The 14,980-nt window shown below is 45.3% G+C and overlaps 2 protein-coding genes across 8 annotated transcripts in view; both read right to left on the minus strand.

The window, feature by feature from the left end:
- The window catches only part of ADHFE1 (alcohol dehydrogenase iron containing 1), a 51,668-nt gene extending 45,086 nt beyond the window's left edge, over positions 1–6,582 (minus strand). For 3 of the 7 annotated variants that reach the window (XM_078072331.1, XM_078072333.1, XM_078072330.1), the window contains exon 1: positions 6,479–6,582. Coding sequence is in view for 2 of the 7 variants with exons in the window: in XM_036123496.2 (XP_035979389.1) it covers positions 6,479–6,537 (59 nt within the window). In the remaining 5 variants the exon portion in view is untranslated. The remainder of the gene's footprint in view (positions 1–6,478) is intronic. The other 4 variants (XM_036123496.2, XM_036123497.2, XM_078072332.1 and 1 more) reach the window with 2 other exon arrangements.
- Positions 6,583–7,417: 835 nt separating this feature from the next.
- Positions 7,418–9,779, minus strand: RRS1 (regulator of ribosome synthesis 1). The gene has a single exon (XM_036123507.2). The coding sequence runs from the start codon at positions 9,663–9,665 to the stop codon at positions 8,550–8,552; it is 1,116 nt and encodes a 371-aa protein (XP_035979400.1). The 5' UTR covers positions 9,666–9,779; the 3' UTR covers positions 7,418–8,549.
- Positions 9,780–14,980: the final 5,201 nt, after the last annotated feature.

Genomic DNA, 14,980 nt, shown 5'->3' on the forward strand with positions numbered 1-14,980 from the left:
CAGTTCCCTGTCCGCTTCTCTACCCTTGGCTCCATTTCCCTTCCTAGTCTCTGTCGCCTCCCATTTCCTGCACAGTCCCTTTCTCCTGTTCGCTATGCATTTGAGCGTCACCAAAGGGTTTTATTTCTTGCCAGAGGACCTTGTCCTAGTGGGGTCCCAGTAGATCCGGGGCATACACCCCCCCCCCGTTCAAATTTGGAGCGAGAACATCTGAGGGGGAAGGTGGGGAAGGAAGGAAAAGTGTTCAACTCAATGGTGATCAAGACCTCAAAAACAGATTTAAGTCAAAGCAGACGTGGGAAGCGGGTGTGAGCGCCACCATGAGTCAAGGCTGCCACCTCCTGGACACGGCTGAAAATGCCGAGTGTTGAGAGTCCCGGGAACATCCCAGCGGCGTGAGCCATTCTCAGGCTGCCGCAGGGAAAACACAGCAGGCAAGGCCAAGGCGTTGTCCTTCACAGGTGGGCTCTCTTTGGAGAACTTTCCCTGCTTTACACCCTCCAAGGACAAGAAAGTGGAGGCAAAGGGAAGAACATCTCCAGACTCAAAACTTTCCATTGCCCAGGGCCTTGGGAGCACATGCTTTCCTACACCCCTCCCCCTTCTTTTTATTTTATATTTTTAAGGTTTGAGGCCGCCTTGATTAATCATTTCTATTTATTGTGGTTTTGAATTCCATCCTCTCTTGCCTTCTTGGGGCCTCCATCTATCCTGTGTTTCCTAGTCTTCCCCCTCACTAGATCTTTGTCATTGTATTTAAGAGTTAGTTTCATGCTTCAAAGTCTCTCAACCTCTTTTCCCCTCTGGCTTGCTCACCCTCTCTGGGCCTCCCCTCCTGGCCTAGGTCTGCTGGCTCCATTTTCTTGCCTCCCACACATTGCTTGGCTCCCTGAAATCTAGCTGCTGTCTCAACAAGTCTCAGCTTTCCTGCTGTAGTCTTACTTCTCAGACCCCCGACCCCCCAGGACCTTGGTCTCCTAGCAATGAACACTGGGCCACCCCCTCCTTGGGTGGGTGAAATGCTTTCCTTGGCTTCCAGGACTCCCCACTCACCTGGGTTTCCTCTAATTATTCTTTTTCCAGCTCCTTTCCCACTCTGCTCATTCCTTAAATATTGAGTTCTATCCTGGGCTCACCTCTCACCCTTTATAGCAAACCACTCATCAAGGCCCCCCAATATTTCTCTACCCAAATCCATCCACCTCTCTTGGGTCCTCTGCCAGTCTCTGGTTTCAGTGTCATCTCTCATCTGGATAACTACAGGGAGTCCCTAACAGGCTTCTCTTGGCTCCCCCTGTGCCACACAGTGGTCAGGGGCTTATTGCCAATGATGCCCCCCACTCCCCCTCCCATGGCTTTTTGGATAAAGTTCAGACCTGGCCCTGCTTCACAGGCCCAGCTAATCTCTCTAGCCTGGTCCCTCATCTCCGTCCATCCTCTGGAGCTCCTGGAAAATTTGTTCTTTTCCTTGAATGGGCCACACATTCTCTTTCTTGCCTCCAGAACTTTGTCCTTGTTATTTCCTCTGCCTGGAACATGTTTCCCCCTCTTCTTCCAGGTAATTAGTGTCCTTTCTAGTGTCTGTTGAATTGTCACTTCCCCTGGGCAGTCTTCCTTAAGGCTGGAGGCCCCAGGTAGGCCCTCTCCCCCTGTGGTCTGTACCACGCCTCCCTCCCCATTAGAACCATTATCACACTGTATTGTTGGTACCATTCCCCTGTTTGCATCTGCCTCTAGATTGTAAATTTTGTGGTGGCAAGACAAGATCTACCCTTTATCACAACTTTATCCGTAATGGTTAGCATTGTAACAGGCACAAACTAATACCAATTAAAGGAATATTGATTGAAGAAATAAGTAAATGAATAAATAAATAAATAAATGTAGACGTTTAAAATCCTCTGAACTTTTTCTCTCTTTTCCTGGTGTGCCAAGACATAGAACCTGAGCTGGGGTAGGGAGAACAGACTGTGGGTTCCCCCACCTTCTTAGGATAGCCTGAAACCACTGATGGGCTTCTCTACTGTTGAGAAGCTGAGGAAACCATGGGTAGAGCAAGGCTCTCATTCACCCACCCTCTGGCTCTGGCCTGATTATTCTGGCCTTCCTCCCAGTATCACTGGCCAGGATAAACTGGCCAAGCTTTCAGCAAAAGTCAGCCCCTCTCCTGTGCACTAAATTTCACCAGTCGCCCCCCCGCCCCCCGCATTTACTCAAGGACATCACTGTATCATCTTCTCTGTCCTGCATCATCAAGATTTCCCTCCCAGTAGATCTTATCCACCAATATAAAATATTGTTTTTCCCTTTTTAATCTTTAAATCTTTTAATTTTTAAATATATTTTTAAAAGATTTTATTTGTCAGAGAGAGAGAAAGAGAGAGAGCACAAGCGGGGGGAATGGCAGGCAGAGGGAGAAACAGGCTCCCCGCCAAGCAAGGAGCCTGATGCAGGACTCGATCCCAGGACTCTCGGATCATGACCTGAGCTGAAGACAGACGCTTAACTGACTGAGCCACCCAGGCATCCCGTGTTTTTCCCTTTTTATATTAACAACCTTCTCTTGTCCTTCTTCCCTCTCCTGATGCTGTCCCCACTGCTCTCCTTGCCTTTAGATGACTATACCTGTTCTCTCTAATTTCTCTTCTCCCATTCTCTCTGGGACCCCCTCCAACTGACCTTTGCCCTATGACTCCACTAACAGTTTACCAGGTCACTAATGCCCTTCACCTTGCTAATATACCACTCAGTTCTGAGTTCAGTCCTCATCTTGCCCAAATTGGCAGCAGCATCCTTCTATCCACTCCCTTCTCCCTGGAAACACTTTCTTCCCTTGGCTTCCAGGCTGCTCCTGGCCTAGGTTCTTTTCATGCTATTGACTCTGAATGCTGGAGGGTCCCAGGGATCGGCCTATGGATCCTTCTCTTTTCTTTCCACTCTCACTCCCTGAGTGACCACACCTTGTCTCATGGTCTTAAGTGCCTTCCATGCTGACAATTTCCCCCTTTATCCTTCTGGTTTAGATGGCTTGCTTGAACTCCAGATTCAGCTGCCTGACATCTCCACTTGAATGTGTATTAGGCATTTCAGCTCCCACCTAAGATTCAGTTCCTGGTCTTCCCTTAAAGCCTCTTCCCCACCTCAGTTTAATGGCAACTTCATTCTTCCAGTTGTTTAGGCCAAAACACCTTGGGCTCATCCTTGGCTGTCCCCCTGCTGGCCCCCAACATCTTTGACCTCATCTCCCCCTCACTCACTCTGCTCCAGTCACCATGTTCTGAAACCATGCTGGTATTCCCAACCTCTAAGTACTTTCCCAGAGAGCCACATGGCTCGCTCCTTCCTTCCATGGGTCTTCCTTCTCAGTTACCTTCTCAGTGAGTGTGGTTGGCTGAGACCCTGAAGATATTCAGGTCCTAATACCTGGAACCTGTGAACATTATAAAGCAAAAGGGACTCTACAGATGTGATTAAATTAAAGATTTTGAGATGGAAAGATTATCCTGGATTATCTGGGTGGGCCCTAAATGTAATCGGAAGCATCTTTCTACGAGAGAGGCAGAAGGAGATTTGACATAAAAGTAATGTGACCACTGAAGCAAGTGGCTACCTTTGCTGGCTGTGAAGATGGGGGAAGGAGCTACAATCTACTGTTGCAAAAAGTGCAGCTCTAGAAGCTGGAAAGAGCAAGATAATGGATTCTCCTCTAGAACCTCTGAAGGGAGCGTGGCCCTCTTACACCTTGATTTTGGCCCAGTAAGACTGATTTTGGACTTCAGAACTGTAAGAGGATAAATGTGTGTTGTTTTACGCCACCAAGGTCATGGTAATTTGTTACAGCAGCGATAAGATACTAATACAGTTAGGTCTTCTCTGACCATCTTCTCTAAAATGGCATTCCCTCCTTCAACAACCCATCCTCTACTTTCTCTTTAATACCTAGCAACTTGTAATATACTCTAAATTTTACTAGTTTATTGTCCACCCCACCTGCCCCACCTACACACTTACACAGCAGGGATATTAGGTTGTTTTGTTTCTTGATGTACCCCACAAATGAGAACCCTGCAAATCTGCAGTGAATGTGCAGTCCTTCTCTCCTGGGCTTTCTCCTACCTCTCTGGCTGTGTTCCTGTCCTTCAATACTGGCTCCTTTTCCTCCATTGAAAGTGCCAATCATTTGCAAATCCAAGTGTGTAAGGAGGCTGGTAGATAATATAAATGAGAGGTCAGAGCTCCTGGCTGGCCATGTAGCTGGTGTGCAGAATGAGTGGTGGGCTATATGCCAGGGTCTCTCAGGAAGCTGGAATGCTTGCCTCGTTCAAGGGAGGTGGCCACCACTTCACCTCAGCCCTGGCAGACCTTCCAGATGAAATGTGGGCCCAATGATGCCATTTCACAATTTTCCAAAAAATTTTATCTGAAATCTCCAACTTTTTAAATGCATACCCTATTTAAAAAATAAGCCCCGTTTTGCCACTCCTGCTTCAACACATTGCTGCTCCTGGGGACCTCATTCTCAACCCTTCTAGGTTTACAGTTTGCTAAGGCCTGTGCTTCCACACCCAGAGTTTCAACTGTCCTCTATATGCTTGTGTGAGTTCCAACTCACTTCGGAGCTCCAGAACAATATAATCAATTACCTGCTGAAGGTCTTCTTCACCTGGATGTACCTGAGGCATGTCCAATTTGAAGTTCCTAAGGTAAGTTATAATCTTCCTCCTAAAGCTAATGCTCCTATAGTCCCTATCTTGGTAAATGGCCCCAATGTTTACCTGATACCCCAGCCAGAAACTTCAACTTCTTCCATCTCACTAATCAGATACAAAGTCCTGCTGATTTTAATGGACTCCTCAATATTTCTCACATCTACCCCTTGTACCAGCTGCCTCTCCTTGGTACCTGAAGCCATCACCTTTTAGCTGAAGCATTACAATTACTTCTAGTCTTTCCCCTTCACTGCACACTGCCACCAGAAAGCTCTAACATAATTCTAATCATGCCACCCTCCTTTGTCATACAACCATTCCAAAAACATGTTCTACATGACACTGGTTCCAAAGGATATGAATAGTGTTGCTTGATAAAAAGTTTTATGATAACACAGATTTAGAACAAAGAGTTTAAATACAGCTAACCTTTTTTTTTTCCCCAACCCTGTAGGACTTCTCAGAGCCTTCTGTGTGCTAATTATCCTGACTCCAAAAGCACTATGCTGCAGTGAGCAGTTTCCCATTTATTTAGCCATGGAATTCCTCCCCCCCACCCCCTACGGGGCATTTCAAAGTATTAGTGTTTTACAGGAGAACTACTGCTTCCATAACTTTCTATTATCTACAGGACATAATTCAAATTCTTTAGCATAGGACTGAGAACAAGGACCATGAAGCTAGAATATCTGGGTTCAGATTATGGCTGCGCCATTTGCTTAGCTGTGTGACACTGGACAGATTCCTTTTCTTCATGCTTTTTTTTCTTTTTAACTGTAATATGAGGATAATAATACAATATGGCCTAGGGTTGTCGTAAGGATTACAGTTACTATTAATAGTATATGTAAAGCATGTAAGACAGTGCCTGGCACATAGTAAGTGCCTGATAAGTGCCATATTCTTATTCAGGGCCTGTCTTCTCCATCCTCACCTCCTTCTATGAAGGTAGGTCCAGATTTTAACTTCCTTTAGATCCTGGAACTACATCTCTTGCCAGTAGTGCTGCTCTTCCCAGTTCCTTGAAATTCCTCTCTAGTCCCCCTCCTTTCCCCTTATCTCTACCTGTTTACTCAAAATTTTACATGTTTTCCCAGGCTGACTTGTGCATTTGTACATTCCACAAATATTTATCAGGTGGCTACTATATACCTGCCAATTCTGGATGGGGAGTCAGACATGTCATAACATTTAATACCCTGACTCCCTGTACATGCCAGGGAGTGAAGCTCCTGGTAATTTCTCACATCCATCTCTCTCTTCCCTCTGTTCCTCACAGGCCTGTTTCACAAACCCTGTTCCCTCATCCAATTACCCGCTAAAGTTTAAACTGCTCCAGAGTCTTTCACCTTTGTATCCCCAGCACCTAGAATAGTTTTTGGCACATAATATACACCCAATACAAATGTGTTGACTGGATGCATGAATTTGTCTTGGTCACTGTGCCAAGCCCTCCAATGTCTGCCACGACATGGGACCAGGCACTGTCTTCTCTGCGCCTGTTTCCTTAACGGTAGAACAAGCAGGGTGCAACCTGCCTCGCTGCTCTGTGCGTGGTTGCATGGCACCCCGCTACAATGCGGCCCCACCTGGCGCACGGCTCTGACGTGGAGAGAGCACGCTAAATGGGATCCCCTTCCCCGAGTTCTTGAAAGTAACCTGAGTAAGACCGCGTGGGGCCCGGCGGGTCGCACCCAGAGGGGCTGCGTAGGCACGGCGGCATCCTCCGGTCCCTCGCCCGCCCGCCCGCCGGCCGGCCCTGCACTCACGCTGCTCGCTGCAGTTGCCTCAGCAAGTGCGCGACACGGGCGCGAGCGGCTGCAGCCATGGCCGTGCCGTCTTCCTTCCAGTAGCCCCTCCTCCGCCCCCTACGCCCCTTCCGCGGACCAATCCCGGCCACCGCCCTCCTGCTCCCGCCCACTCGGCTGAGACTGCCCACCCCCCATGCTAATTCTCCCTGCCCCCGCGTTAGCCCTCTCTGGATCAGGACCATTTTCCCACGAGTCAAAATCTCAAGTGCCCTACGTGCAATTTCACCAACCACCTCCGAAATTGCCGTAATAGTAACTGCTTTGTAGGATCGTGGGTACTTCCTTAAGTCTCTCTACTTAAAACCCTTTATTTCACATATTGGGGATATGGGGAAAGGGAGGGGGAAAAAAGGGCATTCTTTTTCCACTGATTCCTTTAAAATGCTACTTTGCCTTCCTATTTCCCAATAAATTATTAAGACATTGCATTTAAACTGTTTTAATAGTAAATAAGGACCATGCAAAAAGCCCGAGGGTTTTGTTTGTTTTTACAGGGCCAGTGCTGTGTCTAACTGCTAAATCAAAAGTCTAAAAAACAAAAAAAAACCCCCCCAAAATCCCAAAACCAAACAGTAGCAACAAAACACCCTGGACAGTTGAGAATTTAAAAGGTGTTAACTGCTCTAGAATAGCTTTTGATGAAGTTAAGTTACCATTAAATGGTTTCATCAGTAGTTACAAACTTTCCATGATTACACTATACTCTAGGGCCAAGTGCTCCACTTCCCAGTGGGAGAGTTGATCAATGATGGCAAAGTTCAACTTTAACTTAATCTGAAAGTATCCTAAGACAGTAACAATTGAACATCTGTGTTTTTAGTAACATACCATGAAATTTGAATTAATCTTTTCTTCCATAGTAATTTCTAAAGATAACTTATAAAAATGAGGCAACACTAAAAAAAGACAAAATTAACTCGCAACTTTAATTTTCTATGAACTGTCAGACCAAAAACCTGAGTAGTGTGGCTCATGGGGCTGTAACAGCAGCAAAAATGCTCCCCTGGAATCTAGATCTACTATGAATCCTTCTCAGGTTACCGAGATCAATTAGGGAAGGAGACCCATAAAAGCTATGAACATTTCACCTCCTAATCAAACCAGTTAAGGTCAGTTTGACAAACGAATCAAAGATAACAGTGTTCCAGTAAAGATTTGGCAGGTTTCTTTATCTCTTCTCGAAACAGACCCTACCAGAAGTTTAACAAAAAAACTGGGGACATAAATGTTGAAAAAGATTTAAGTGTTTTTTGGATTATTGAGGATTATTACTATTTACTGAAGTCCACATTTATAATTTACAGCCAATAAATGTTTTCACAGTATTAAAAAGCATAAAATCTTTTTTCAAAGAGACACCAGTCATACTACACTTTCAATAATGTATCTGATACTTATTAGAAAAACTCATACTTCTGTTGGTATCACTGAAATCATCATAAATTACCTGCTTTATGTTTTTTAGAAAGTAAACTAAAATAATCTGAATCAGGTATCCCCTGGCTTTACTTAGAATTTCTACCAATAGCCAAAATGTCAAAAGTAACATCAGATACACACTTTTATTAAACAACCTTCCTAAGAGTTACTTATAAGTCCAGTTTTGAAAATGTAATCTTTCCGTTCCCCCACCTGATACACTCCCTTGTCATAAAAATAATGCAGAAATCAATTTTAAGTCTGAAAGACGACCAACTCTCTCTCACAATATATCCAAAGTTAAAAAGAAAAAAAGATGTCTGTTTAAAAATAGAACTTATTCACAGTTTCCACCAAATTATTTCCCGGATTCTTATGTCCTCAAATACATCCTTTAATCTCCAGCCAAATTTCTGGTTGTGGGAAAAACATTAATTTGTAGAGTCCAACATTTACATACTATCTTGCGGGTGGGGCAGTCTATCCCTTCAACCTCAAGCTCAGTGAAGGCAGCGGCCACCTTCTTCAACATCCCTCCCCCCCACCCCGTAACTAGAATTTAACATTTAGTATATAGTTCTTGGTTTACAGGTGGGTCCGACGGTGAAAATTATTTCCTTCTCTTTCCTCCTTGGTGTTGCCCTCCTTTCCTCTTGCCGCCCAAGGGAAGCGGCCCAGAATTCATCTTGCCTCCCAAGCCCGCTTTCCTCTTCCCTCCCTGGCTGGGCGGGACACCTTTCCTTTTGCCCCCAGGACCCTGCCGGCCCCCCTTTCTCTTGCCCTTCTGGCTCATTTTCCTCCTCTTGGCAGCCTCCTCCTGGTCCTCCTCCCTCATCTGTTTATTGGTGGCCCTTGTCACGTCCAGCTGAGGCTTTTTGCTCTTCATCACCCGCAGCAGCTCCAACTGGCTCTTTTTCTCCGCTGCAAAGTCCCCGAAAAGGGGTTGAAACTTTCTCTTCTTGCCGGAGCCCCGGGGGGCCTTCTCCTTGGGCAAGCGCTCCTGGAAACGCCCCACTGAGGCGGTGGAGACCTTGGCCACCTGCATGGCGCGGCCCAATTCCTCCTTACTCTGGTGTCCCGTAGGGTGCATGCCAGCCGCGCTGGGCAGCTGCATCTTGTGCGCGCGAGCCAGGTTACGCAGCCGGTTCAACTCATTCTTGGCCACCCGTTCCTTCTTAGCCTGGATCCGCTTGGCGAACTGGTCCTCTGAGGGGTCGGCACCGCCGGGCACCTCGATCAACCATTCCTTGGTGTCGTCGCGGGCGCGCTGGTAGCCCCAGCGGCGTCGCCACTGGCCACTCACCTCGTCCCACACCAGATTGGTCTTCTTCTTGGGACGGATGCCCTTGAGGCGCGCGAACTGCTGCCAGCGAGTAAGCGGCCGCGGCCGGGGCACCGGCTTCTCGCGCGGCAGGCGAGTGGTGGGCTCCGGCAGCCGCGCCACCAGCGCCTCCTCCACGCGCTCCGTGGGCAGCTGCCACAGCTGGTTGATGAGCAGCTGCGTGTTGTCCCGCGCCAGGGCCTGCAGCTCAGCCTCCGGCGTGGGTCCCGCGCGCCGCAGGCCCGTCGGGGGGTTCCGGTCTGAGGCCAGCAGGTTACCCAAGTCGAACTCCAGCTCCAGCTCCTTGTGCACCGTGATGCGCTGCAGCTTCTCTGCCTCGTCCCGCTCCGCCTTTGCCAGCAATTCCTCCACGCTCTGGCCCTCCATGGCTCCCCCTGAGCTCATTCGCTGCGGGGAGACAGTTCAAATTACTTCTTTGCCAACGCCGGCTCAAGCCCTGGCAACCCAACCACGTGCGGTCGCCGAGAAGCTCGTTCCGGAAGAGAAAGCTTCGCTTCCGGAGCACCCGGAACAGGCTCACAGTCCCGGCAACCCGAGAACAGGCCGGCAGAGAGCAGTGTTGGAGAGCAGATGGGATTACCGGAGGCTCTTTGGTGGGAGCCCAGAGGTAGGCGGTGCTGGCGCAAGGAGCCTAGACTACGAATTCCAGGGTCCAATTGGGACTGTGTCTCCCAGGATGCAGCGGCGGAGCGGGGTGGTGTGAATTTTGGGCGTCGCGGTTTGAGGGGGTCCTGGAGCGACTGTTACCAATTTCAGTGTAAATCAGTTCACAAGATGTTTCGCTTTTCAGCTTTCTGGAACTACATAAATTTTATTTTTACCGTAGCCTGAACCTGTTCATGGGGTTCCTGGGTGTTGACCGAGAAAGACATTTTCCACAGATGCACATAAAGCTAGTTGTGGACGATTCGGTTTGCTTTGTGAGCGAACAGGGGCTGGCAGTTAGACTGCCTTAGGTGGGCACTGGGGTGCGCCGCACCCGGGCGAGCTGAGGTCTGGTAGCCCAGAGCCCCGTGATCGCATCCTCTCCACGCTTCTGGCAAAAGTGCGCTGGGCTCTGCAGTGAAACTGCGTGAGTTCCAGTCCTGACTTCTGTTGGACCTTCGGGTATTTGGGCCTAATTAAAAACCTGTAAGATGCGGTGGTAATAGTACCTACCTCTTAGGGCTGTTATAAGGATAAATGAGTTAATATGCCTCTGAGGCAGCTTGGTCTGGAACATAGGAGCACTCAACAAATGTTAGCTAAATACCAGTTATTAACCTTTCTAATCGCCCTGGGAGTAAGCTAAAGAGGCAGTCTTATACCGTGATTATGCACCAGGTTCTTGGGTCAAACTACCTAGAATCACATCTAGTTTTACGGTACCTACTTTGGACAGGTTTTTTAACCTAAGTCCAATTCATAAGTTGAAAATATGAAACAGTTCCTGGTACATAGTAAGCACTCAATAAGTGTTAGCAGTTGTTAATCATCATATTCCACAAAAGGAGGCTCAGAGAAGTAAAATGACCTGTCTGAGGTTATACAACTAGGAAATGTGGGAGTAGGAATTATCTTAACTCTCCCTTTAAGAAGATAGGCGTATTCTCTGCAATGTCTTTCAGGCCCTTGAGACACAAAATGTGTGGTCTTTTGACCAGCAGTATAGCATCACCTGAGAAGTTGTTAGAATTGCAGTCTCTGGCCTCAACCCAGATGCAATGATTCAGAACCTTCATTTTTAACAAGATCTCTGGGTGATGAGTATGTACATCAAGTTTGGGAGGCACAGGGCTGATTGTGTGGCTTACAGGTTTGGTTTTGTTTTTTAATGGGAAGTTGGGAGTAGTGAAGAGGGGGTAATGCTAGAAAATTACCCATGGAAATGGACATAATGGCCCTTAGGAAATAGATTTAGTTGAGTTTCAGCTAGAGAGGGCATTAGGCACAGTCCCATCTATGTACCTGCCTCCCCCCCCCCACCCCCCCCCGCCCCGGAGTTTGGTTTCTGGAGCTCACTATCTTTCCTCAGCTTCCCTTTGTTCATTCACTCATCAAACATTTAGTGAACACATTTTATGCATCAGACAGTATGCTATAATCTTCTTTTTTCCTCTTTTCTAAAAGCATTTTAGGTTGCAGTTATGAATAAAGCTGCTATAAACAAACAAAAAACATTCTAGGATTTGCGGGTTTTTTTCTGCCCTTGTCTTAACACTCAGCACCAAGTCTTTAATACCACTCATATTGTGAGGTCAAGACTAGGTCAAAGGCCATCTTAGATAACTGCCTTAAACCTAGCCTTGACCCTTAAAAGGTTTTGTGATTTGCCATAGGAGAGTGTTACGGACATTGATACAGCTGTTCTGGGCTTGGCTTAGCTTCCCATTCATTCATTCAACAAACATTTGGATGATTGCCATATTCCAGACATTAGACACAAAGATTATTGAGACTGTGTGGAACAGTAGGGAAGAAAGAAAGGTTAAGAAAAATTTACAACATGGCATGTTTGGGCTTTTGATAGGAAGGACGCATTTGTAGGTTTTAGCTCCTCTTTCAATTTTCAGAGTTAGAGAAAAAAAGAGCAAGTGTCAAAAGGTGTTAAACGGTAAACAGTGAATTCTCACTTTAATTTCCTTATGCTGGGAGACTGATTTTTACTTTCACTTTGCCAGTGATAATTCTGGATTTATAATAGGTACTCAATACATAATTGAACGAATAAACCTGTTAAATAGACTTTTCTAAATTTAAAAAAGGATTAATGTTGGCTGTTAGATTCAAGGTGAACAAGATTAGTAAGATTGGGATTTGTGGCTTAAAAAAAATCTTAGGCAAGTAGGTGAGTGGTGGTCTCCAGCTTGCATTTGTATCATCTTTATGTTAGGCAAGATTTTGCAGTGTCAAGAAAAAGAAAGCCTACCAAGATGTACAAATATATGTGAATATATTTTAACAGTACAGCAAATGGTTGCACATCTTTTTTTTTTTTTCCCTTTGTTTTCTTCTCTTTGTTGGTTTCCCTACCTTCTTTTGTCCCATAATGCAGACAGATCCCATATTTGGTCATCAGACTCTGCTTTTCTCTTTATACCCGCTTTCTATGCCATTTCATCCACTCTCATTCTGTCAGCTGCCACTTTTGTGCAGATGGGTCTCAGAGGTACATCTTTATTCCTTTCCTTTTCAGAGCTCCAGACTGAAATCTCCAACCACTTGGTGGGCTCTTCCACAATACCCTAAAGTCAGTATGTCTAAGACTAAGACTTTTACACATAATCTTCCTGAAAATTTGCTTCTTCCGTTATCCATCCATCCACATTTTTTTTTCCCCAATAAAAGTTTATGGAAGGCCTTTCATGCTCAAGGTACTATGCTGGACTTTGGGAATACAATGGTTAGTAAAAACAGTCTCAGTTGATGTTATCATCATTCTAGTCTAGTTACTCTGGCCTGAAACTATGATGTCATCCTTGACTTTTCTTAACTCCAAATCCAGTCAGTCTAAAAGTTCTGTTAAATGTGTTCTTATATTGTATCCTTTTCATTCCCACTATCACTACCTTATCCCTAGACTGGGTCTCTTCCATCTACTTCTCCAGATCCTCTCTCTACTCTGCTATTTGCCCCTGGCTTCCAGCTGGTTGTGGTTAGCAAGAAGCAATGACAGAAGATCGGAGGGTGTAAAGAGTTTAAGGTGAGGGCCTGTATGCCCCTAGCCCTCTGCAGATTTCCATGGGTTGGCTGGTTCCTCTAAAAGGCCGTAGCTCCAATCAGGCAGCTCTTTCCATTTAGCCACACACACTCTCTTAGCTCCTCTAATTGCTTCCCTGGTTCCTGCAGGCCTAGAGGTTGGTGTGGCTCTTGCTGTTGTGTCACTACTCTTTGTGAGTTTCCTTAAACCACGCTCACATCTTTGTAATATTCCCTTTGTTGATCTTTGTTAAATTACCCAGTTTGACTGCTACGTGTTTCCAGCCAGGACCTGACTGATACCCAGGGAGCTATTCTAGGAGCATCCTTACAGTTCCTTCCCTTCATTCTCTCTTCAGGTCAGTCCAGGGGATTTGTCTTCTACTGATCTGGCAAAATCACTCTTCTCATAAACTCCCTTCTCTACCTAACAAAATAATGATTATTCTTGGTCTTGGATGGTCATGATCTGGCCCCAAATAGCCTCTTTACTTCATGGCATGATAGTACTCCTTATGCTTGTTTTTTAAATATTTCTTCCCCATTCCTATTTTTTTTTTTTAAGATTTTATTTATTCATTTAAGACACAGATACAGAGAGAGAGAAAGCATGAGCAGGGAGAGAGGCAGAGGGAGAGGGAGAAGCAGGCTCCTCGCTGAGCCAGGAGCCTGATGTGGGGCTCAATCCCAGAATCCTGGGATCATGACCTGAGCTGAAGGCAGACGCTTAACCATCTGAGCCACCCAGGCACCCCCATTCCTATTTTTCTATCTTAGCTACCTTCCTAGAGGTAGCTAAGAACATTCCTTAAGAAAGGCAAAAATGAGGCACAGGACAGAACAATCAAAAATTATATTTTTGTAGCACCTATTGAAAAGTATTTCAATAACAAAAGTGAACTTATAGGGAGATTTTTTTCTCCGCGGTCAAGGGGCTAGAAGGTTAAAGGCATGAAAGTGATACCTTTATGTTCCCTTAGAACATAACTACTTTGTCCAGCAAAACATTTTTGTAAGCATTTTTTTTCCATTTTTTTGATGGTGCATTAACTTAGATTTACTTTCTAAATGTTTCTCAGTTGCCCCTTTTTGGTAGCGGAAATTGTTAGGGATGATTCAATCTTTAATCCTGCTGTGAACATAGTTATTTTGAGTATTTTTGTCTAGGAAGTTCAATGTGCCAGTAATTTGATAAAATAGCAGAAAAGAGCCCTTCAAATGCTCACATTATTTCCACATGGTTCATTTTTACTGATTTATAATTTTAATTTGGAAGTACTTGAAGGGAAATTTTAATTTTTGAAAATTTCTTAATCATAGACAAAAATCTGTGTATTCATATGCTTCAGTTTTAGCCAGAAACCTACATAAAAATCTATTGTTTTGTTTTACAAATGAACATAGAAGATAGAGCATTAAGATTTTGTATAGTTAGTATAAAAGCAGGTAGAATAACTACCAAACATTGTACATTTGTCTAGAGGGAACTTTGGATTTGAGGATAGTAAAAATGATGGTAACATTTTAGAATTGACTTAAGTTGATTTGCTATCTGTAAAATACACAACAGTTTGTTTTTCAAAAATTTGCAAATGCAGTTTACCAAGAAAACTGCATTTCCCAAAATCTTATCACTTCCTGTAAGGTACGTAAGCACCACTGGCTGATGGTTTTCCTTCATAAAACTTCTTTTTTTTAAAAAAGATTTTATTTATTTATTTGACAGAGAGAGAGAGATACAGCAAGAGAGGGAACACAAGCAGGGGGAGTGGGAGAGGGAGAAGCAGGCTTCCCACAGAGCAGGGAGCCTGATGTGGGGCTCGATCCCAGGATCCTGGGATCATGACCTGAGCCAAAGGCAGACACTTAATGACTGAGCCACCCAGGCGCCCCCTTCATAAGACTTCTTCACTAAATCCCAAGGGAATGAGATTGGTGTTTGGCTTAGGCTTTACCTGTATAAGAAGTTCAATATAAGAATGAAAGATTGATTTAAAAAGGATAACTGAAGTTCCAGAACT

Source organism: Halichoerus grypus, chromosome 5 (assembly GCF_964656455.1).
Source record: "Halichoerus grypus chromosome 5, mHalGry1.hap1.1, whole genome shotgun sequence".
NCBI lineage: Eukaryota > Metazoa > Chordata > Mammalia > Carnivora > Phocidae > Halichoerus > Halichoerus grypus.